We start from the raw sequence: 22156 nt of genomic DNA, 5'->3' as shown, positions 1-22156 counted from the left end.
GTGTACCTCAATAAGGAAAGCCGGACAAGGTTTGCAATAGTGTAAAGACACTTGCACAACTTTGCGTTGATTCAATCACTAAGGTTAGGTTATTTAGACAGTGACCTGGCAATTGCCACAGGTAGGTACCCTGGTACCTAGGTACTTAAAACCTAAGAGCGGGTATGCAACAGAATCTTCCAGGCCTGGAATAGTTTAGGCAAGTCTCGCCAGTTCAACAAGGACAAATCGACCAGGTCTTTCCAAGTTGTCGGAGCACCAATCCTACCAATTCTCTCGTGGCTCTTGGCTCCCACACCTACCATTTTCTCCACATCATTTTTTACATTTCGGTAACTTCCAACTTTCTAGCAAATCATTTTACTACAGTCACATCTTGAGAGAGTGCGGCTCCAAGCCACTTACACAACGAGGCTTATCTACTTAACCTAAGTAAACTTGAACGAAACAACACGACAGTCTTTGCTTTAATCGAAGGCTCTTATAGACCAGGGATTTGTACATATACCTACCAGCAACTTAATCCTTCGAATTGCACAGCTGGTACGGAATACTGCTCCGTGGATAGCTCAATTCCTCGTTGCAAAGAATAACCAGCGGACAGAATATAACTCCGCACCAACGGAAAAGGCGGAAAAAAAAATTAATAACGAAGCACGTCGCATCAATCCACTCTCCTCCCCCGTGCTGAAAAGAGGGAAAAGAGAGAAGAAGAAAAAAATACGAAGCTTTTTGTTGTGCTGTATGCTGATCAGCATCGACAATGCTTATTCTTTGTATTTTGACTGTTTTCGATTAATCATTTTCTGGTGTGCGGCGCAGTTGGCATAATGGATGACACCACGAGTCTCGTATCGGATCTTCTCCAAAAGCTCGCCGAGCTCGATAACAAGGTCAACGAATATCGCCAAGATATGGCCCAGGAATTCCGTCGGTATTCGCGTCAGCGACTACAAAACGTGCCAGGCCATGTGTCTGCCAAAGTCGAAAAGCTGGTTGCCGAGCAATTCCAAAACTACCCGGCCTTGAGTCCTGCTCTCGATCACTATGTTGGCTTGCAATCGCAATTCAATACCGATGCTACCGGTTTTACCAGTGCTACTAGTTTGGACGAAAAGCCATGGTCAGCTAGACTGTTATCGCCGCCACCGGCCTCCCCTCAGAGCCCAGGAACTCCCATAGAAGATGGCGCTCGAAGCCCGCACGAGCGAGAGCGCGAATTCCATGGCCTGTTTACACCGAGCTATCTTCCCTTGCTTGATGCTGTACAGCGACATACTCCGACACCGCCTGTCTTACGTACCCAAGTACCTGATGTTAAAGAGCCCAATGATAACCAAAAAAAACTTGTTGCACCGATAAGCAATGACGTATCATTACGGCCAGATCCTGTTCGGCGCTATACTTCAGATACCGTTTCTTCGAGTACTTCAGATGATAGTGCGACGCGACCGAGAAGCGCCCTCCGCCGCTCATCTGGTTCTTCCACCAAAAACCAGAGTCCGAGGCGAGTACGATTCGATGTAGAAGGCAAAGAGGTCCTTCCCACCTCTTCGCCTCCAATGTCACCTCGAATGACCGACCTTCCGTCCTCTTCATTAGGCAACCCCACTAATCTTCCAGATGACTCATACAATGCGATTAGTATTAACGAGGAAACCGAGATGCTAGGTAGCTCTCCGCCAATGCCGAAGAAGATTACTTCGACTGAGCGTCTTAAGGCCCTAGCGCGGAGTTCCACTGAGGACACCTCAAAATGGGAAGTTGTTGGTAGCCTGGACGCTATGGATGATGACGAGGAAAACGAATTAGTCATGGCCGGTCTAAACGGACGAAAAGAGAATGGTACACTTCACAGTACAGTTGAGCACGTAAATTCTGTTTCTACAGCGCACCGTATAAATGATGCACGTCTCCCAACTCAATTAGGCTCGCCGTTACCGATAGTGGAGGAAACAAGCGAAGACGACCTTGGCGACGAGGCTGAAGATATGGACGATGTTCTTATGATGCCACCGTTGAGCTCCTTCAAGAATAAGAAACATTTCTCCCCGCCGCTTGAGACAATGGCGGAACCGGAATTAAACGTTCACGAGTCGCAACGGACTGACCAAAAAAGCAATAACAAACAAACGGAACCAGCTAAACATATCGAAGAGCCAGTGCTTGAAGAGGAAGACCTATTTGAATTTGAGAGCAGTCGCGAAGGCGAGCCGGTTACGAAATATATCGATGAAGACGAGGACGAGGACGAGGGCGAGGGCGAAGATGACGATGCCGGCGTGACTCCTATAGCTGACAATCCAGTCTTATATTCCACATCCCCCGCAATTCCGGTTACGAAACCCGCTGCATCAGCAGCAGCACCAACCCCTCCGTCTCCTCCTCATCTGGCCGCATCGGTGGGATCATATCGTGGAAAGCCGTTTTCGATTGGGGTTGTTCGTGATCCAGAACTGTATAAAAAGGCTGCCGAGATGGGCGACTTCTATACATTCGTCGGCAGTGTTGACGGGCGAAGCGGCGTTGACGAAACAAGCAGTTATAGGCCAGAATTGACTTACTTTAATGGTACACCGAGAAGTCTCAGCGAGCGCCTGATGAAAGAGGACTTGGACGAAGAGCGTCGAAAGACAAATACAAATGATACCAATTAGGCTTACCTCTAATGCTTAAAAATCCATCCTTGAACATATTGTCATCTTCGAATATATACGCAAGAATCTGCAAACGAAATTATAGCTGCCACAACATCGGTATTATATCCACTCTTGTTTTAGAATTTCTAGCTGCGTTGTATGCCTATCTGTTTAGCATTCGGGCTTACGCGGATATCAGAGTTTGGTGGAGATTTATCTTGTTCCGCCATGTACATAGTAGGGGGTGTGGGGCGTGGGAAGCGAATCGGTGGGAAGCCGGGTTGCATTTGGACCGGACATGCGGGAAGGTTCTGTTTTCCGCTTTGCACCCGGAAATCTGGAAAGGCCAGGTCTGAGGGAGTTGTCGGTTTTGTGAAGCCTCCTCGCGGCATCATCCGCTAGTTGACGAACGTGATGGCGGTTCGTTGTAAATCAGCCATATTTACAAGCTTGAGACTAGGAAGATCTGCTTTGAAATACCGTCAAGCGGGGAGGAACTATAGTACTTCGGCCTCAGGATCATTGGTGCTTTTTCCAGAGAAGGGGGTATATACCTGATAAGTTATCAAATATTTGATAGCAGACTAACCTACAATAATGTCAATATGAGTTTGCTTATCAATGATATTGCTCGTAAGGAACATTAGTATTGTAGCATAAAAAGTGAGGCTGAGCTATTTCTGGAACAGAAGCTATTCCATAGGTATTCCTACATTGTGTATGTATTTCTGCAACGGCAAAAGCGGGAAATGTCAATATACCTCGAACGGATGTACCTCATCATACATACCTCCTTAGGTAATACAGGTATACACCCATCAGTTTGCTCTAGTCTTGGCGCTGTACCTGAGTCTCCACTAAACCCAGACATGTCAGCATGTACGTCAGGTACGTACTGCTGAAGTGCTGAAGCATCTATTTTAGATCTGACATACCTGAAAATTAAAAACCGTAAGGCAATTTGTAGATGACCGGTACGTTTCTTTAATAATATGGCCGATCAAAAGTTGTCGGGTCCTTGTTTTTCTAGAAGCAATCAGATATCATGTCACACATACTAGTAAGAGGTACTTAACCAAACATACCGCACAAGACGAACATAGCCAATAATGATAAGGCAAAAGAGGGAAATTTGAACGAGGCGTTTCGCACCGAATTGGTTCACCGCGGGCGGCGCCGCTAAACCGGATTTTGCTACCGAGGGGGCGCTCATCTTAACACTTTTGGGACAACCATCATCCTTCAGGTTCATCTGGTTTATCTGGTTCATCTGGCTCATCTTCAGCCTGCTGTCTCATTGTCCGTCTCCCGTCGTAAAGGCATCCACTTTACTCTACCCATTCTCACACACCCCCCCTAGTTGCTTCTCGGTAGAAAGCCTTTTGGGGTCCCTGATAGCTCGAGTGAGCCCGGACTATTCCCCCCCTCTTATGTGCTACTTTCCTTTTTGCTCGTGTGTGATTGATTGATTGATTCGATCCCACCAAGTTCGACTTCCAGCTCATCCAAGCTTATCCATCCATTACAATACATTCAGCCAGCCAGCCAGCCCTAAGTCTAGTTCACTCTCACCCGCTATGCGGTACCGCAGAGTCATGTAGAAAAAAAATAGAAAAAAAAGAGAAAAAAAAGAAGGCTATCCTACTACATTTCGTTCTTTATTATCGTTTTACTATTTCCTCTCGCCCTTCCTCCCATCCCTTCTCTCCAGCCACGATTCTGTTTGGTTGATCTGCACAAGCGTATGCGATCATGGGTGATAGTCGGCCGTTCGTTACGATAAGTGAATGGCAGCCTACGGCTACGGGGGACGGACATAGCTTCAGCAGTGGTGATTCTGCCGTACGTCGAGATAAAAAGACAGCCAGGTCTCAAGCTCGATCTCGTCTAATTGCATCTTCTCAGTATGGTTCTAGCATTGAGGATGAAAAGACGCCAGCAGCCACGCACGACATCAGTCGGGTGAGCTACCACGTCAAGCATCTACCCGAATTCGCCAAGACACTCGAGGATGTGCGTTCTGACCTTTTCCTCCATTCTATTCTATTCTTCTCTATCCAGTCCTTCATATACCTTATATTATATATTAGGTACATATATATATACTATCGTAGTTACTAACAGTCCTACTTTGATAGTCGGCTATGCGAGCTTTCCCCAATCGGGGGGGCTCACAGAGATACAAGAAGGTACAGGTGCTTCTTCTTCACTGGACCTGCGACGACTTATTCGTCCTGAAAGAGCTCGACGACCTGGATGCTTGCCTGAAGGAGGACTACGGGTTCCAAACCGAGACCTTTTCGATACCGTCCGACAATGCACACCTCGAGCTGATGATGAAAATTGGTGCCATGATAAAAGAACACGAATCGAGTGATACCCTGTTCATCATCTATTATGGCGGCCACGCAAGGATCGACGAGTCGAGGCAAAGTACATGGTGCGGGTGCGTTTCCAACCTGCAGCTCTTATACCTCCCTTATTTGATATACTAATACTCAAGCCAGAACTCGAAATTCAGATTCTCCATGGCTACAGTAAGCCTATAACATGCTAAACCCTCTATGGATCGCATGTGTGTTATAACTCTAACCTACGAGTAGATGGTCCGCGATTCAAACATTGTTGGAACGATCTCTGTCGGATGTTCTCATCTTATTGGATTGTTGTGCAGGCGCTGCAAGTGCTACGTTTCCTAACGGCAATAGTATTACGGAAACGATATCGGCCTCTAGTTGGGATGCTATTGCACCCGATCCAGGGAGATACTCGTTTACCAATACTCTAATTGAAGTGCTTCAAGATTGGAAACGGAGGACTTTTTCTGCAGCCATGCTCCACGCTGAGGTCCTTGCACGCCTGAAGCATCCGAGACCCGAGATGTTGAACGGCAAGCATTTCGAGGCACGTGCTACGCCAGTACATTTTATGATGACCGCCAACCATAAAGCACCAAGTATCGAGATAGCCCAGATGCTCTCAGCAGATGCACGGCCACCCTCGCCTCCTCAAGAGCCGGGATTCGAATCAACTTCTATCAACGGTCGATCAGCCGGCCCACAAGAGATCATTGGGTCGGAGCCAAATGAGGATGTACCGCATGTAATGATTTCTCTTGCACTTGAGGCGGATCAACGCCTCAATATCAATGACTGGGAACATTGGCTTTCCAGTATTCCAGCACTGGCCAAGTATGTAAAGGTCCAGGGGGTATTCAAAAGCCACTCGACGCTGCTGCTGTTGTCAATGCCGGTCATGGTTTGGGATCTACTTCCAGACAACCATGCTTGCAACTTTGTGGCCTTCATTCGGTCTAACAACCTAGCTGCTCGTGGTCACAATGAGCCAAGGCCATTGGAAGAAGAAGTGCCAACGAGTGCCGATAACGATGCCGATTTAAGGTCAATCTATTCAGGGACTACAGCGTACACCTCTAGACCGTTAGAGTCTGGTAGGTTATCAATAATGTCAGCCCTTTCAAGCGAGAGAACATCGATGGATCCGATGTATAGAAGAGCTGATGGCCCCATGGCCGATGCTACTTCCCGGAGCTACCGTCCTACGATGAACCCAATCTCTAAGAGCCACCAGATGTCTAGCGGGGGATGGCAATCGAGGCAACGCACTATTCCAGGTGCTTCACTACATAAGAGCGTGTCTTATAACAATATAGCGCAGCACCTAGCTATCAATAAACCTTGGAACATGCGGAGAACATCACTAGCATCTGTAGCTAGCCAACCTGAGCTCCCACCACACGCTCAGACACGATTGGAAGAATATTTCCAGGGTAACCCATTACCGACTATTGCCGTCATGGAATTTCTCGCGTCAACCCTTGGCGTAGAAACTGCGGACATTGACGTAAGTGTTACTTGATGATACCACAGTATTTGGGCTTACATAGTTTAGGCTTGGTTCGAAAATCGGCGAGAGCAACAAGAAGTTGAGAATCGACTGCAGAGCTTGAAGATAGATGACCAAAGTAGAGAACCTCCTAACCTCGGGGCTCAAATGATTCTTCCCGGACACCTTAACAGACTGCTGGAAATATTCCCAGAGGATCAGATTGTGATATTTGATCTCCGCTCACCAGCCGAGTACGCTCAGTCTCATATTCATAGTGCGATTAACTTCAGGGCACCCGCTTCCTTCGTAACCCGAGCAACTCTGGAAATGATTGAAAGGGCACTTCTGGATGAGGAAAGCCGCAACTCATTCAATAACTGGTACGCAAGCAAATGCGTCGTATTTTATGATAAGGTAGTCGAGTATCCTTGGGAGACACCCGTTGCAGACGCGCTTCTACAGAAACTTAAGAGCAAAGGTTGGACTGGTCAGTGTTTTGTGCTTAAGGGCCACTTCCGGGAATTCTCAGCATCATTCGACAAATATATTGTGGGTAAGAGTATGAAAAGCAGTGCGCAGGAGTATCTTGCTAGTCTAGAGGAATCTTCGTGTGAGAAGAGGGTAAGTCCAGATACAAGTCGCAGCAATGCCTAGCTATTATACTGACAACATTATTATAGAAGGATAGTCATAAGCAATACGACGAATGGCTCAAGCTTCTTGGGAAAGAAGATAGGGTACAAATGACTGACCTTGTGCCAGCGGTCAAGAGTGAGCGCATTGAGGCTACGTCGAAGCACCAGAGGGAAATCGAACATGAATTCGAAAAGAGAGAACCGGATCTATACAGAGAGGTGGCGGATCGTGAACCAGACGGGAATTGGACCATCAAAGGTCCTATGGTAGCTCACTTGGAACGTGGTATTGCTAAGATGCAAGAAGCCGGAAAGGGCGTCAGTATGGGCAAGGCTGCTCCGGATTCCTCCGACTACAAACGGGCCGCGGACAAGCTCTCTATGTCGGAATACGACTTGCTTGAATCCGAAGATGAACATCTGAGCCACGACGCAATACCCAAAAAAGGGTCAGGATCCGCCCCTTCTAAATCAACTTCCGATACGGCCGCTCCCGAGAAGAAAACACGATCAGCATTAGGCCCCGGGCGAGGCTTCTTAAATAAGATAATGCGAAGCGCTCGTCCGGATACACCATGATAAGATTACCCTTGCCTCAATCACTGCCAGTTCTATGGCTGATACGATGACTACATTTCGCGCTGTGGATGACAAAGCAACAATAACTTTATGGTATCTATCATCTGGGATATATTTAGGGTGGATATGGATATGGATAAGCGTTCGGACTATCATGATTTCGTTGACGAGAAACTGCCGTAATATACTAAGCCGTCGGGTATGCGGAAATAAACGGGGTTAAGGAGTGAGGCAAGTTATCGGTGGTATATTGCTGAGATTTCTGCTCAGATATACATATTATATCCATGGTTGGGGAGTCTTGTAGCGGCTCTCTTCTAGACTAGAGTGGGATATTCCGTTCCCAAGTTCCTATGGTGTCTCGGCGTATTATTTTGAACAGTGCTTATTTGAAGGGACAAATGATGGATGGACGATGGAATAGGGGGGATGTTTGATGGATACTACTTGTAGCGCTGATTACTTGATCTATTATACCACAGTAAAGACCTTTTATCAATTTATAAACGCCGTGTCGTATTTACATTACAAATATATGATCATATGTCTATATCTATTATAGTATTAAACGTGAAGTGTACCCTTTATAGATTACCTTACTCACCTACCTAAGGTACATACCTGATAAATAAAACAGATAATCAACAACCACGAGCCTAGGTACGCCTTGGGTTAGGTACTCAGGCGCCTCGACGGATGTATTGGTCCACTGCGATCAAGCCGCGGCCACCAATACCGTATTGCTAACAATAGCCTACCAGCTCCGCGCCCTGACTATATTGAGGGCCTTCGGATGGAAGAGTATGACCCATTTCCGACCAACAAGCATGTTAGCGAAGCCGTTCTTTACAAGGGCGATCCCCTCTCCCTGACCGGGGGGTGGAAGGGGCGCGGAAAGTGAAAGGGGAGTGATATATGGAAGAAGCGAGGATCCAGAGCGCTTACAACGGAGCTGCTCTTATCTACCAGAGGAACTAGGTTCTCTCCTATATAGGAAAATCTGACCCTACTGGCGACGCTGAGATCACGGCTTTTGTCATGGATGGCGCTATCCTCGACTTGTTTGCGCATTATGCTGCTCTGTCGGAGAAAGGCAGGCTTAGATGCTACCAATGTCTCGTTAAGTCGACAAACCCCATAGGCTGCCGCCAGGAGCTCGGGGGCAACCGGAGGAGGCTTAGGAATGGGCAAGAGTGGGTGAGAAAGTAGTCGTATGCTCTAAAGGACCAACTAAAAGAATGTTGAAAGCAGCGTCGGAGTGGCCTCCGTTTCCATCTCGTTTACGAAGGAACCCCCCTAGTACATGGCTTGACGTGCCCCTTTTCAGGCAGACATACTAAGCCAGTATTTGTTTACTGTTGATGCAGGCGCCTTTCTATATACATGCACTTTATTTAAGGAAACCTAATCTATGTAGGTACTCAAAATTGGGCCAATATCGATTAGATGGCCTTTTCATGCCCGAGGAATTAATTACTGATGCGTCACGTCTTGTCGGCGATATAGCCACGTGGTAATGAAGGCTATCAAGTTCGACCGACTGACCAAACAAAGGTACTTGATTTGAAATCCGTAGACTTGAATGACTTTATAACCATACCATATTCATTCTAGAAACGTTTGACCTCATTCCTCTGCTCTAAAATTACGACTTTCCACTTCCCATATTGAATGCTTTCATTAATCTCTCATATCTCCTTCATGTGACAAGATACAAGGGGCCCCGTAATTAGGTTTTATAGGGAACTTATAGGTTCTTTAATATGTTAGGATTAACAAGTTGATGGATTGGTATATGGATAGATTCCTTCTCTTGATAACTTCTTCTGTCAGAGGATATTCGATTTTCTGTATAGGTACCTATCTAAGGTATACGGCATAATAGAACGCTATATATATCGGTTACCCCTGAAATGGTTGCAAGTACAGGACGTGGTGTTGGCCAGCATGAAATATACTAATATCTAATGATTATCTTGGGCTTTCAGTGTGATTATAACTCGCCGGTATCTAATTCCTTTCTTAACAAAAAGAAAGTTTAGGAAATGTAGATGGGTACCTACATGGAGGCTTAAGCACCTGCATGCATCGAATCTATCTAGAACTACATGACGTTGCCTGACACTCGTACTAGAGGGTTGAATAAAAGTCATTCCTGCCGAACCAATTAAAAAACAAGTAATTAAAATGTTTAAACCAATCAGTTTCAAGCTGATTGAAACCGTGTAGGTATTATAGGGGTTTGTGATATCTGTAGTGGGTTCGTAGCAATATCAATTCTATTTTATACAGTTCCAATCCTAATATGATTCAAGAATTACATGTCAGCTAGGCAACCCTATCTCTATCTTAACTTAAGACTATTGTCCTTATTCAGCCACTTGCATTGGTATAGCAAGCTAACTCACATTCTGTATTCTCGTCCGACCTTAACGTGTTGTGTTGTCTGCATCCTGTTTCTCAGACTAAACTACTACGGTACTCCCGTACAGCTGACCACCTCTCGGTGTAAAAAAAGCTCAGATATTGGCAGATCTAGGATTATTCTATGTGGCCCTGACCTGCAGTAGTATGGAGACTAAAGCAGCTGTCAACGGCATGTTATCTATAAATTCGGTGGTCCCCCTTGCTATAGGCCCGGAAAGACTTTACTGACATGGCGATGATTACCATATCATACCTAAAGAGGGGATCGCACTCCAATCTCGGGCCTAAATTTCGGCCGCAGTTTACTCTGAGAAAAATATTAGCTGATGCTAGTATATCATTGGACCTCTGTGGGCGCCAAAACCAGTTATAGACAGGAGCGCGAACACCCAAGAACCAAGAGGTTTCACTGAGAGGTATACCTTAGGTACATTTGCTGATGATATCTCGATGACGTCTACATAGTCTCATATGCTGTAGCAATGGGCTGTTTATACTTGCTTATTTAACGGAGATAGGCTGGAGTATGAGGGTGTAAGAATAAGCATCATATGATTTGGCGTCTTATTGCTTCCTCGTGCATATGCGAGTTCCAACTTTAGGGTCCCTCCATATATGTCTTTTCATGCTACAGTGGTAGTAGTTGTAGGTAGCTAACCCATCATCTCACTACCCAGGTAGACACTTCTTCTGGGTGAGGTATAACCGCAGCCGGTAAACGTATGTATGCCGTAAGGCCTTACGGTACAGGCCAGAACCACGCAGAGTCGGACTCCTACCGGTCTCCATCACCAGCTCCGCATTACCAATGATTACGACAGGCTAGGAAACGATAAAGACGTATTCGTCAGCCACATGTGCATGCTGCATACTACCCATACATATTTACCTACCACGCGTACTATATCCCAAACTCTGGCCACTCTCCACGCATCAGCTCTTAGTCACGAAGCGGGTGGCGTAAGCCTGTCTCTTCCCGTCTTGCAGCTATCAAGTTCTAGAAACCGTCGGCTCAGTGCGTCATTGGCGACGTCGAGGTCGATCATATCGCTCGAGTTGTTTAAAACCGACGCCCATTGCTACCCACATAGTTCCACTCGGCGCTCACCAGCGCTCAATAGCAACTTAAGACGGCGAGGCCAACAACGACGATGTCTCCTTACTTCTCGAGCCCGCGCAAACTCTTGCTGAGCAGACTATCCCGTACCACCAGAGCGCTCGCCGATTGAACTTGACGGCGAATAGCATTTTGCCTCCTTCAAACACTCGGCGTTTCCCGGTTCCGACGAACGAGTGGCTGGCGACCCCAGGATCTTACATGCGTGGCCCTGCAACGCCCTGCAACGCTGGCAGGTCGAGCCGTTTCAACAACCTTGAACTTCCTAGACTGCTAGATCAACTGCGATAGACCAACCTGCTGTGGCGGCCAATCTTCCCGACCTGAGCTTGGCAAAATCGAGATGGCGTTTTGACGGCTTCCCTCCGCGCTGCACCGGATCCAATGAAAAGGATTGAGCCTCCCGCGGCTCGCTGGCCCCCCCCCTAGACCGCCTCCCCATACCCCTTCATCGATGCGTGTCACTTGCAAGGCCTCTGCAAATCCACTCGCATACCGCCTGGGCAACCCGAAATTAGCAGCCGTGCGGCCCTCGTCCCTCATTTACAAGCTCTGCGGTAAGCCCCTCACCGGCCTGGCGGTAGTCAGGTTGCTGAGAGAGGCTCTGTGTCTCAAATTTGACAGACGGCAAGCTAGCTCCCCTGGTCCCGCGACAGCCCTACGGGCAACATGCCCAAAACAGGTCAAGAGGCCACCACGCCGTTACAGGACGGACGCGCGGCGTATGCGTTTGATAGGTCATCTGTCACTTAAAGCCGTACCTACCTATCTCGGTAGTTATTGTTGTCGATTACATAGTAATAGTAAAAGAGAAAAAGAGAGGGAATTTTCATTGTCCCCTCTTGCCCCCTTTTTTCTTTTCCTTTTCTGTCTTTTCCTGCCTTTTCGTGCGTAAGATAAACCACCCCCTGGACACAGGCCTAACTCGATACATACTAACATCTTACGATCCTTTTAGTGAGCCTCATTCCCTTAATAACAAGAGACGCAAGGTTCTCGGCTCATTCCGTGCGAGCTACTACCGGCTCGCATGTGTTTCCTCCTCGTATCTTAAACAAACGAGGTAAGTTCTTATGTATGCCCTTGGTGCGGTACGGCGTGCACTACCACCACCACCACCCCCCCGGAGTTTGAAAAAGAACCTACTACCCCTACCGAGTAAGGGGACTGGGGTCAACGGCCCGCGAATGATTGATTTGGTGGATCGTTCTAACGCTAATGCTCGAGGCAGGGGTCAGACCCAGAAATGGCATGTTTTCGGTTTGGTTCAGGCACCCCGTCATTCTGGATTGACATGCCCATTTTTCTGCCCTGATCCACACGTGTTAGGACTTGGGGACCCTTCCCATACACGCAATTGCGTGGTAGTATCTAGGCCAGCTAAGGTAGGTATAGGTATATGTAATAGTGTACCTAGTGTATATGAGGTAGATGCTAGTAGGGAAAAATGCCTACCACTATACATGTATAGTAATATCGAAGATATCCGATCTAGATATTGGGCTGCTTGGCTTTATCTTGGATTAGGTACTCCAATGTGCAAGCCGTGAAATAAATGCCAAGGATATAAAAGCACTACTCTCTCCTTGGATCCTCACGCTCACTGGTGGAACTTTAGACTTGAGACTTAAGACCTTGCATGCGGACGAAGAACCCTACCTTCGCCAACTTTGATGGAAGAATACTACATAGTACTGTATTGTAATGTACAGTAGCAATGATCTTGGTCGCAACCGACGGGCTTGGCTTTTGGGGGGAGGAAGGGGGTGTGTCGAAAGGATGCAGGGCTCTCTTTTGCGCGGGGCCCGGGAAGTGTTAAGTAATCTGCGAAGTAGAAGAGTATTCAACAACAAGCGAATCAGCGAGAAGGAGGACATACAGGCTTGACAGTTGACAGGGCGTTGACGGGGCGGTAGGAGGGGGGGTGTTGTAGGTGACTTCTAACAGGGAACAAGATCCTAAGATGCGATTTGGTCGTCAGAGATGTGACAATCGGGACCCCCTGTAAATACCATCCCATGATTCCCATTTCCCGTTCCAAGGATTTTCAACTTGACAGGCGCTCGGACCCTTGTTAGGACATGTTCTAAACAAGTTCTATACTGTATCATCATCGTACTATGTATGTCTATCCGCATGTGCGTGCATATCTAAGTGTATCTAACATAAAATAAGTAATTCGTACCGCGATTTCAGTAATTGCACTGGGCGATCTGACCTGCCTTTTGACCTCGGCTTTGCTTCTCGATTTGGGGCTATCGGGCGTACTTAGCATCATACATTGCATCGTTTCGCTCCAACGAGCTTTACCTACACTGGGTACCTACCTAACCTACCAGCCTACTTTTTAAGGCCTTGCTGATCGACATCTTCATTTGGATCCGTAAAGGATCGTCCATGAGGTTTTAACCCGACGCCGCTGTCGTTTCGTACGAAATCTGCCTAGCATACGCTGCCCCATGCACACGCAATACAATGGTATCCGTATCGCCCGTCCGCGGGCCAAGAGCCGAAATAGGAGCATCGCCCTTTCATCTATCAGATCCTTGATGACATCCCGGCATCCCTCCGCTCAAGATCTGATAACACCAAGATGCTATTAACTACTATCTAGTATAATTCTGGGCCTATGTAGTGTAGTGTATGGGACCATGTCACGCTCTTCGCTCTTGCTCGCGGGGGTTAGTAACTCCAAGGTCTCGAACTAGTGCCTAGCCAGGAAAAGGCATCCGCACAAATATCGGTCCTTTTGGGGAAGTTACAGATGCTTGACATGTGGTGAGCACTGTATCGGCTGTATCAGCTACCCGATTTAGAATCGTCGTATGGCCGAAATTGGACTAGCTGGGGAACTAGATATATCACCCTGGCCGTAAGGGAACGAGTTGAGCCAACGTCTGACGAACTGTGGTAAAAAAGGTTTGCGTTGCTCGTCAAAGGAGAACGAGATGAGTGGGATTTTCCGAATGACGCCCACATCGAAGGGGCGCCATGCAGGCATATGGCCATACCTATTTCGAATGGCCTGCGGCGCTCACCGGTGTAGCTTTCACCGAACGCGGCTACGGGTGTTTACAATCTTTAATAAACGGGGTCTCACTCACCGAGTTTGCCTCACTTTCTTCGTAAAGTATGATTAATGTAGAGCAAACCTCGTCTGATAGTCATATAGGCTGTAATAATGCTTCCATATATACCTCAGGTCAAGGTAAGGTAGGTAGACATTTCCTTAATGTGGTCAAACACCAAAATCCACAGTGAACCGCGTCATTAAAAGTGAGCATTCAGTTTGAATAAAGGCTTGACAGTTTAAGACGTTAGTAAGGTTTCAGATCCGAATCGACTCAAGTTATTCTTCAATAGACCAGCGCACGATTCGATGGCTTGTCTTCATTGTCTGGCGATGCGTATGATACATAGCCTTTAAGCCACATTGATAGCGCTTCGATGCTGTACGTATGGGTTCCCAAACACAGGCATGTAGAAATGCGTTTTATTGGTTCTTTGCATTACTTCAGCCACGTTAGCCTTTCGATTCTTCAGGCGCATTGCGAATAGATGGCCCGGGCCGTCTCGATAGGCGGAACGGAAAAAAACCAATTGGGTGCGATCGTCCTAGAAGAGGCTTGCTGAGTATGGTTACGATATTGTAGCATGAGTGAGTGGTATGTCGAAGATAATCAGGCCAGCCCGTAGCCTCGTGCGGTGACAATTGGTCAACGGTGAGGTAAGTACTATATCTAGCGATGTACTCGGCCTGAAGGGGCAACTCTTCTGCAGCTAGATTATGACTGTGATGAGACATGCTGTATGCATATTTCCGATACGCAGCCTCAGATCTTGGGCTGGCAGCTTTGAAATGACATGTTTCACCGTTTAATAAAACGAGACTTGTGTTGTGCTCGGACCAAGAAGAGAAAAAAAAAGATGCCTTGTAATGGGATTAAAAAGCCAACGTGCTTAAAACGTGCTAACCTACCTGTAATTGATGTGGAATAGATGTGGATGACGATTACCTTAGGTTAGGTACTGATTGCCTGGACTGATGACGAGAGTTATTTAAGCTTGTGGATAGGTAAGACTTCCCCGACCGAGTTAATTAGGTACCTAGAATCGTGTATAATATCGTGTATGGGACTGTGGCAGATGACCAACTCGTCATGCCAGGGCAGATTCTGCTCAACGGTTGACGCTCTCGTATTACCAAAGGCTTGTCAGAGGCTGATTCTAGTTCGTCGATTATCGGGTTTATACTTTGGCAGACGGGTGTTTCCTTGAGCCACGGACCCCACTGAACTATGCAGAGAGCCGTTCGTGCTGCTCAGACTGGCGGTGGAAATGCTGTCTAACGATATAAGATCTAGGCCAATTCAGCAGCCCCTTGGCATCATTTGGGTCCAACTAGAAAAGAAAAGCGACTAATAACTACCTAGGTAGGTAGTTGGATAACTAACCTTTAAATAATGACACCATTCCGTTTGGATTAGAATGTCTTTGTGCATCTTTTGTGTTGTGGTGGTACCTCACGGATTCCAGTGGCCTGCCTGCGAGATTGGCGACGTTGTGCAAACGGTCCACAACTGTCCCATGCTCGCAAATTGTTAAAGCTCTACAGACGGTAACACAGTACGGAGCAAAGGACTGGCCGTCGTTAGGGATTTTCTTGAGACCGAATTCCGTCCCCTGAAAGATACAGTTGTATCAAACGCCTTGGATTAATATTTGTCTCCTGTTGGTGTTGTATTCAGGAACCGTAGACGTACATGCCTTGGTCGATTCTTGCTTCGTGGCTTATATTGTAATTAGACAGGGAACAGATATACTGTACTGTCTGTGTACGGTTGTGAATGCAAAGAGGCATGACACGTATGTTGAAGCGTGGTCATGGTCGTCCAGATGAGCCCGAATCCAGTCGTCGTAAGCAGCTAGCATTTACTGTACCTTACTAGGTATCACCAGGGGGTGCGCAAATAGTCGGGTGAAACTCGGCACAGAAGGTCGGGTTGTAGGCACGTCGTTCCAGAAGCAAAGGGAAGCAAGTCAGTGACAGGGACTGTCAATATCCAAGGATGTGGATTCATCCCGGTTCTGTCCACCGCATCTTTGCCTGTTTTAGGAATTGTCGCAAATGAGAGGGCCCATACCATCCACCGGAGCTGTGGATCAGTAAACTGAGGTAGTCAACGACAACGACCACGGGGTTAATGGTGGTTGAGGCTTAAACGTTTAAATTGAATTTAGGACCTTGGACCACATAGAGCTATTGAAGAGAGTTTACCAGGTACCTAGGTAATTAATTATTCTCGTATCTAACAATAAAAAGAGAAAAAGAGAAAAAAAAAGGAAAAGAAAAGAAAAGAAAAGAACCAAGGAAGTGGTTTCGTGTCATGAAGAACGTGTGCTACATGAAGACACGAGGTCGGTTGCATAGTCTATGTATGGTTGAGCCATGCGGCCATTTGAGTCGCCGCATCAATAAGCGTATCTGATCAATGTCAGCGACGCGGAAATCTGTATCATTGGTGGTGAGCGGAAGGATAGGAACATGCTAAGCAGGCTCTTGGGTATGACAGGTGCTTATGGAAGAAGCTTGAATGCATTAGGCCGTTGCGTGGCAAGCGACCAATCGACTGGGAGAGGGGGGTAAAGGTGGTTGACATCGTCATCTTAAGGAACACAGTAACAGATCCACGAATTTAATGTCAACAATTATTTCGGCGTATCCAAATCCCGTGTTCAATTCGTGCTGACTACCTCCCACCTAAAGTATAATATAAATGACCAGATGTTAAATATAATAGGTCTACGTACCAGGTACCTACCATATAGGTGAATAGAAAATATAACACTTACCTTAAGTAAAGTGCTTAAGTGCTTAAGTATTGGAGAAGATGAGGTCTTAAAAGTTTACTATATCTTTAAAAGTACCTCCTAAGGTAAATAATCGCGGGGAATCATAGAGGATCGTGGGGTGAAGGCGGTTGATTATACTACCTACTAACCTATATTATACCTAATACGTATGTGTATGTGTATGTGCATGATCAATATTGATGTCAAGTATGCAAAGTAATCAGCCGGACTTCCGTGTTCTTCTCTTCCGATCTTTTTTCTTCATGTCCCCGTACCTCCGTCATTCGTCCGCCACCGAATAGGCAAAGTAGAGTTCAGCGCATCTGCATAAACCAAGTTCAGTGCCCAACTTTAGGTAAATACGCCTCTGGTTACCGTTGTAGACTAATTAATTTGAGGCTGAAATTTCGAATTCAAATAGGACCGTATCTTACTTTAGGTTGGTACCTACTAACCTATCGCTTCCTGTCTCTTATTATAGAAATACCTATCAGGAAGTTAGGAGGTAAGTAACTATAAGCAGTTTACTTTACCCCAGAATATAATGACAAATGTGAACACCAAGCTAGAAAATAACCGTTCTGTTCGTTTTCTTTCTTTTCTTTTTGTATTTACTAATGTACCAGTAGCTTAATTGTGTCTCGGCAGGATGGTGGTTACCATATATGCACCGGGTCGAAAAGTTGGCAGGGTTGAGATGTGACAAATGAGCAAGATCAACATTGACGGAACCCGGGAACCAGGTTTGCGGTCATGGATCCGGATTCATTGACCTGCAGCTGTTCCGCTGTCGTTGTCTCTCTCTTGTGCGCCTGGTAACGCCATTGGGCCAGTTATACACCACGCACACCACGTTACGAACACAAGGCGCTTGGACGGCGCACGGGATCGTTCTGTCACCACCCCAGCTTCTCGGGATTACGAAAGATGCCCCTTGCTTTGATGGGGAAATAGATCTGCAACCCTTGGCAGTATGTACGGCCAAACTTCAGATCGTACCTAACTTACACTTGGGACCAACCGGATCAAGATCTCCAAGAGCCTAGACAATTTAAGGATAACACTACAATAAACTACAATTTTAGGATGGAACCACACACATCCGGCCTCTAACTAATTTTGACCAGGTGTCAGGAATTTTTACTTTTACTAACTACCTACCTAGGTTACCTTAGGTAGGTATCTACTTAGGTACCTAGTCTATTTTATTACCTGCGCAGTAGGTGTGAGAGCATATGCGGTGAAAGTCCGCACAAGTTGACGAGGAAAGCCAGGTGGGGGGTGCCAGGGGATAAGATATTTCATCCCTAGCGTTAGCCATTATCTTTCCTCGAATGATAAGCTCGCATCCCATTTTCATATACACATATCAGCCCGGGCTTCATGAAAGGTTTGTCTGTCATGTTCTGGGGGGGATAGCCTGCATGAAAAGCTCAGCGTATAAAGGCCGTACTGCCTAATATAGATCTATGCACTACGGTGTTAGCGACAACGCCTAGCGCCTGTATTTTGAAAGCAGTCTGTCAACCCGCGCTTCCCGGCTGTAAAAAATAGAGCATCGGCCTCGAATAGACCCCGAACAAGCCCTACACGCTACTAGGTGGTACTCTTGCTAACTGACTCGGACCCTTACGATCGCGCTGTTCATGCCACAACATAGGATCCCTTCAAAAATAAAGCCTCGCTGCTAATTGCGGTTTGTAGGCTCATATTGTCTTTCCCGAACTGTCCTACAGTGAGGCGAACAGCTTAGCACGAGATTGACAGCTACTGAGGAGTGTACGGGGAACCAATCATAACATATGAAATGTATGAAGACATATGACGACTCGGCACCGATCTGTCTTGAAGCCTTGGATGATGCGGATCGTCTATGAACGGGGTACGGGGATTTTACCAAAAACATGCTAACCCGACGAGGTTTGACAGCCGGCTAGAGTAACAGAGGGGTTCATCGCGTACCCATCGGGGCGGATGCCACTAGATAAAGGTTACGCATACCGTCATGTATGTTAATACAGTACATGTTATTATGCATTCCCGAATGGTCGCCGTGGCCGCTTAGCGGGAATCCACCTGGGTACGCTGCAGCAATACTGTGAGGCAGTTTCCGTTTCCGCCACAATGTTATGACTCGATACATCGTAATGGGCAGAGCTAACTGTTCGGTCGGCGGAAAGCGTCCGAGATTTACATAGTAGTAGTGCTAGGAAACAGTCCTAGCAATTATCCATAATGTTATGGTATGGATATCAAATAAGCATTCGCCACAACGCTACTTAACCTAAGGTGACCTTTATTAGCATCGTAGCCTTTACCCATTTCTATTGGCGCTCGGTGAAGGCAGAACGCATTGTATGCAAACGGCAGGCCGCTCAGGTTTCGGCTCATGACTCGCCTGAGACTTAGCTGGAAATTTCCGATTCGCTGGTTGCATAGCCTGATTGGCTATAACTTGAGGAACATGGAAAACGTCTAAATATATTCATATATCGATGTACTTAATGTCAAAGCTGCCTACTAAGGATAATTTTAGCTGTGTAGATGGGAAATATAGGCTGAGATCGGTGTATGTACATCATACTAGGCCTGAAATTGGAAGGCCAAGCTACCTGTTACGTGTAATAACGAAGGAAACCTTCTTGTGTTTGATATCAAGCTGAAGCGAAGGATCCAACGGCACAGAGTAAGAAAGGAAGGGGAGAGGGTATTATATCAAAAGTTGCACGGGTGGTATTTAATAACCTTTGGCTTTATCCGGTGTTTACATAAGCCCTTATAAAAAAAAGCTGAACAGGAGGGACTGAATTATCCTTGTAGTTTGTTTACTTCAGACTTGCGTTTCCCCTTTTTTTTCTCTCTTTTTTTTTTTTTTTTCCTGTTGGTGATAAGACTGATATGCTAATTGAAAAACATTTATCAAGCATTTGAAGTTATTGGCTTATTGGATTATGCCGTTCCAGGCGTGACAAACATGGATATATCCTTGGCAGATTTCCAGATTTTCAGATTTCCCCCGGCTCTGGAATTATTAAGGAGTAATACCTCAAGTTGAACCTATCAGGTAAGACACAATATAATTGTACAATTGTTATATATGCTATGTGGGCTTATTTCATGAGCATTGCACAAACCCACACTAACATCTAACACGATTCATTACCCCTGATTTCTTGTCACGAATCACTCTGTCATCTAGGACTCATGAAGGCCCGCCGGCCCCATGGGCAGAGACGAGGAACGGCTTACCCAGTAAAATCGGATCAACAGAGATGGGACTTATTAATATAACTCAACTTTGTGCAATGCAGGGCCAGGGTCTTGATGGGGGGAAGTTGGGTCGAATTAGCTAATGCTAATGCCAATGCAAATACTACATAATATACCTAACCTAAAGCATATAAAGAGGATATAACGAGGATATAACGGAGTATCTTAGTATATCGTCTCAAAGAATTAGCAAGCTTTAAAAAGAAAGGATAAAAAGAGGCGAATGCCAAGGGTAACGACACCCACCCATTGCCACGGCGTCCTACCGAAAGCTAATTCCATACATGATACATAAAAATCGAAGCTTCCAAACGGCCAGTTTTCATCTTCAACCAAAAACAAGAGAAAGAAATTATAAAATATGAAATATTAAAAAAAAAACAATTTAAGTTCAACGGCTTCCTTCATAACGGGGGAGAAGAAGGTTAGCCTTTTTCACCAGTGCTATCTTTTTCGGGTGTGCCTCTGCGTCATGCCGTATATAAGTTAGGGTAGCCTATATAGTCTCGAAGGGTGTTCTGTGGCGAACTGCAGGAACCTTCCTCCGGGACGGTAGGATACAGACGGCTGTTTTGGTAACAATAGCATTGGGACGGCTTTCTGATGCTTTTTGTTAGGTAGGTATCTTATTAGTCTTTCTTTAGCTGATCCACGGCCCTGGGTATGGGCTTGAAAACTATCTAACCTTAAAGTATCAACTAGGTAGTTGACCGTCCGATTTAATCTCCTACCTTCATCACCGTCACTAATAGTATTTCGAATGCTTTGACAACGGCTATGCCACCAAGCTATCTTCGAGTCGATATTTGACATGCTTCGACATGCTTGCTGATGGACACGTGCTAGGTTTCCATGTACCTCTCTTTGATTTATTTGGCTGGGAAATCCTCCCCCTTTTGATAAAAAGCTCAGATCCATCTTGCAAGGCTTACAAGGAGGGGGGAGACTTCGATCCGGTCTTCCAAATGCATCGCGTGCATGCAATGGTACGTGTCTAAGGTTAACCCCGGTAGCGTATTACTTCTCATCGGGCAATTTCATCTGGCACCAAATCAATAACCGTCGCGGTCCGGGGTCGACCCCTGCCCTGCATGTACATCAATACTACTACCAACGCTGGCCCTTCGTCCTGTGGTTCCAGTGTCGCTATGGAGCCAAGCCTGTTGTCAACCTACTGCGTAAGAAGTCAGGCTAGCCAGACCCTTTGAGCCATGTGCACTTCTAGTAACCCAGTAACCTTACATACAGGTATGTATTGTACATGCCATGTAGGCCCTGAGGAAACGTACCACCCCAAAGGCTAGCTTGTCAGTCTTTAGTCCAACGCCCGCAGAACGCCACACTACCAGTAACCGCCTGTGGGGAGGTGGGTACAGATTAGTCCACGGCTATGGTCTTCTACTACTATGTATGTATTTCAACCTAGGTATGTATTCTTCATACCCTGAACGTTGTCTTAGCATCTATGTACGCTATCCTTGTCAATGCCTCGCATCCTGGGCTTATTGCGGTTTAGTTAGTGCGTCGAAACGTATCTCCATACCTCTCCACACCTTCAAAGAACCTCGCATCTTTAATTTACATAGAAGCGACTTCCGCCTCCAAACTGGCGACATGTTCCTTCTTTCTTCCGGCGTTTTGGACCGGATGTATACCCACCTAAGCTTCTACTCAAGATAGGTATAAAACTTACCTAGGTACCTACTTATATTGTCCCCTGAAAATAAAATATTACTTCCTTGACGATAATACCTTTTCAGAACATTGATAGGCTCTCCTAGGTCTCT

General features: G+C 46.3%; 2 protein-coding genes across 2 annotated transcripts; both read left to right on the top strand.

Moving 5' to 3' along the window:
* Positions 1–215: 215 nt before the first annotated feature.
* On the top strand, positions 216–3370 carry F4812DRAFT_431449 (uncharacterized protein). The gene is made up of 2 exons (XM_047934438.1): positions 216–3136; positions 3194–3370. The coding sequence occupies exon 1, from the start codon at positions 831–833 to the stop codon at positions 2655–2657; it is 1827 nt and encodes a 608-aa protein (XP_047789467.1). The 5' UTR covers positions 216–830; the 3' UTR covers positions 2658–3136; positions 3194–3370.
* Positions 3371–4155: 785 nt separating this feature from the next.
* F4812DRAFT_51127 (uncharacterized protein) lies at positions 4156–7920 on the top strand. Its single transcript, XM_047939156.1, has 6 exons — positions 4156–4652; positions 4778–5085; positions 5147–5176; positions 5243–6503; positions 6552–7109; positions 7172–7920. Exons 1-6 carry the CDS (start codon positions 4392–4394, stop codon positions 7700–7702), a joined length of 2949 nt encoding a protein of 982 aa, XP_047789466.1. The 5' UTR covers positions 4156–4391; the 3' UTR covers positions 7703–7920.
* The last annotated feature ends 14236 nt before the right edge of the window (positions 7921–22156 follow it).

Source organism: Daldinia caldariorum, assembly GCF_022478825.1.
Source record: "Daldinia caldariorum strain CBS 122874 unplaced genomic scaffold F4812scaffold_10, whole genome shotgun sequence".
NCBI lineage: Eukaryota > Fungi > Ascomycota > Sordariomycetes > Xylariales > Hypoxylaceae > Daldinia > Daldinia caldariorum.
Note: the sequence above shows the minus strand (reverse complement) of the source record. Positions and strands in the feature narration are given on the sequence as shown.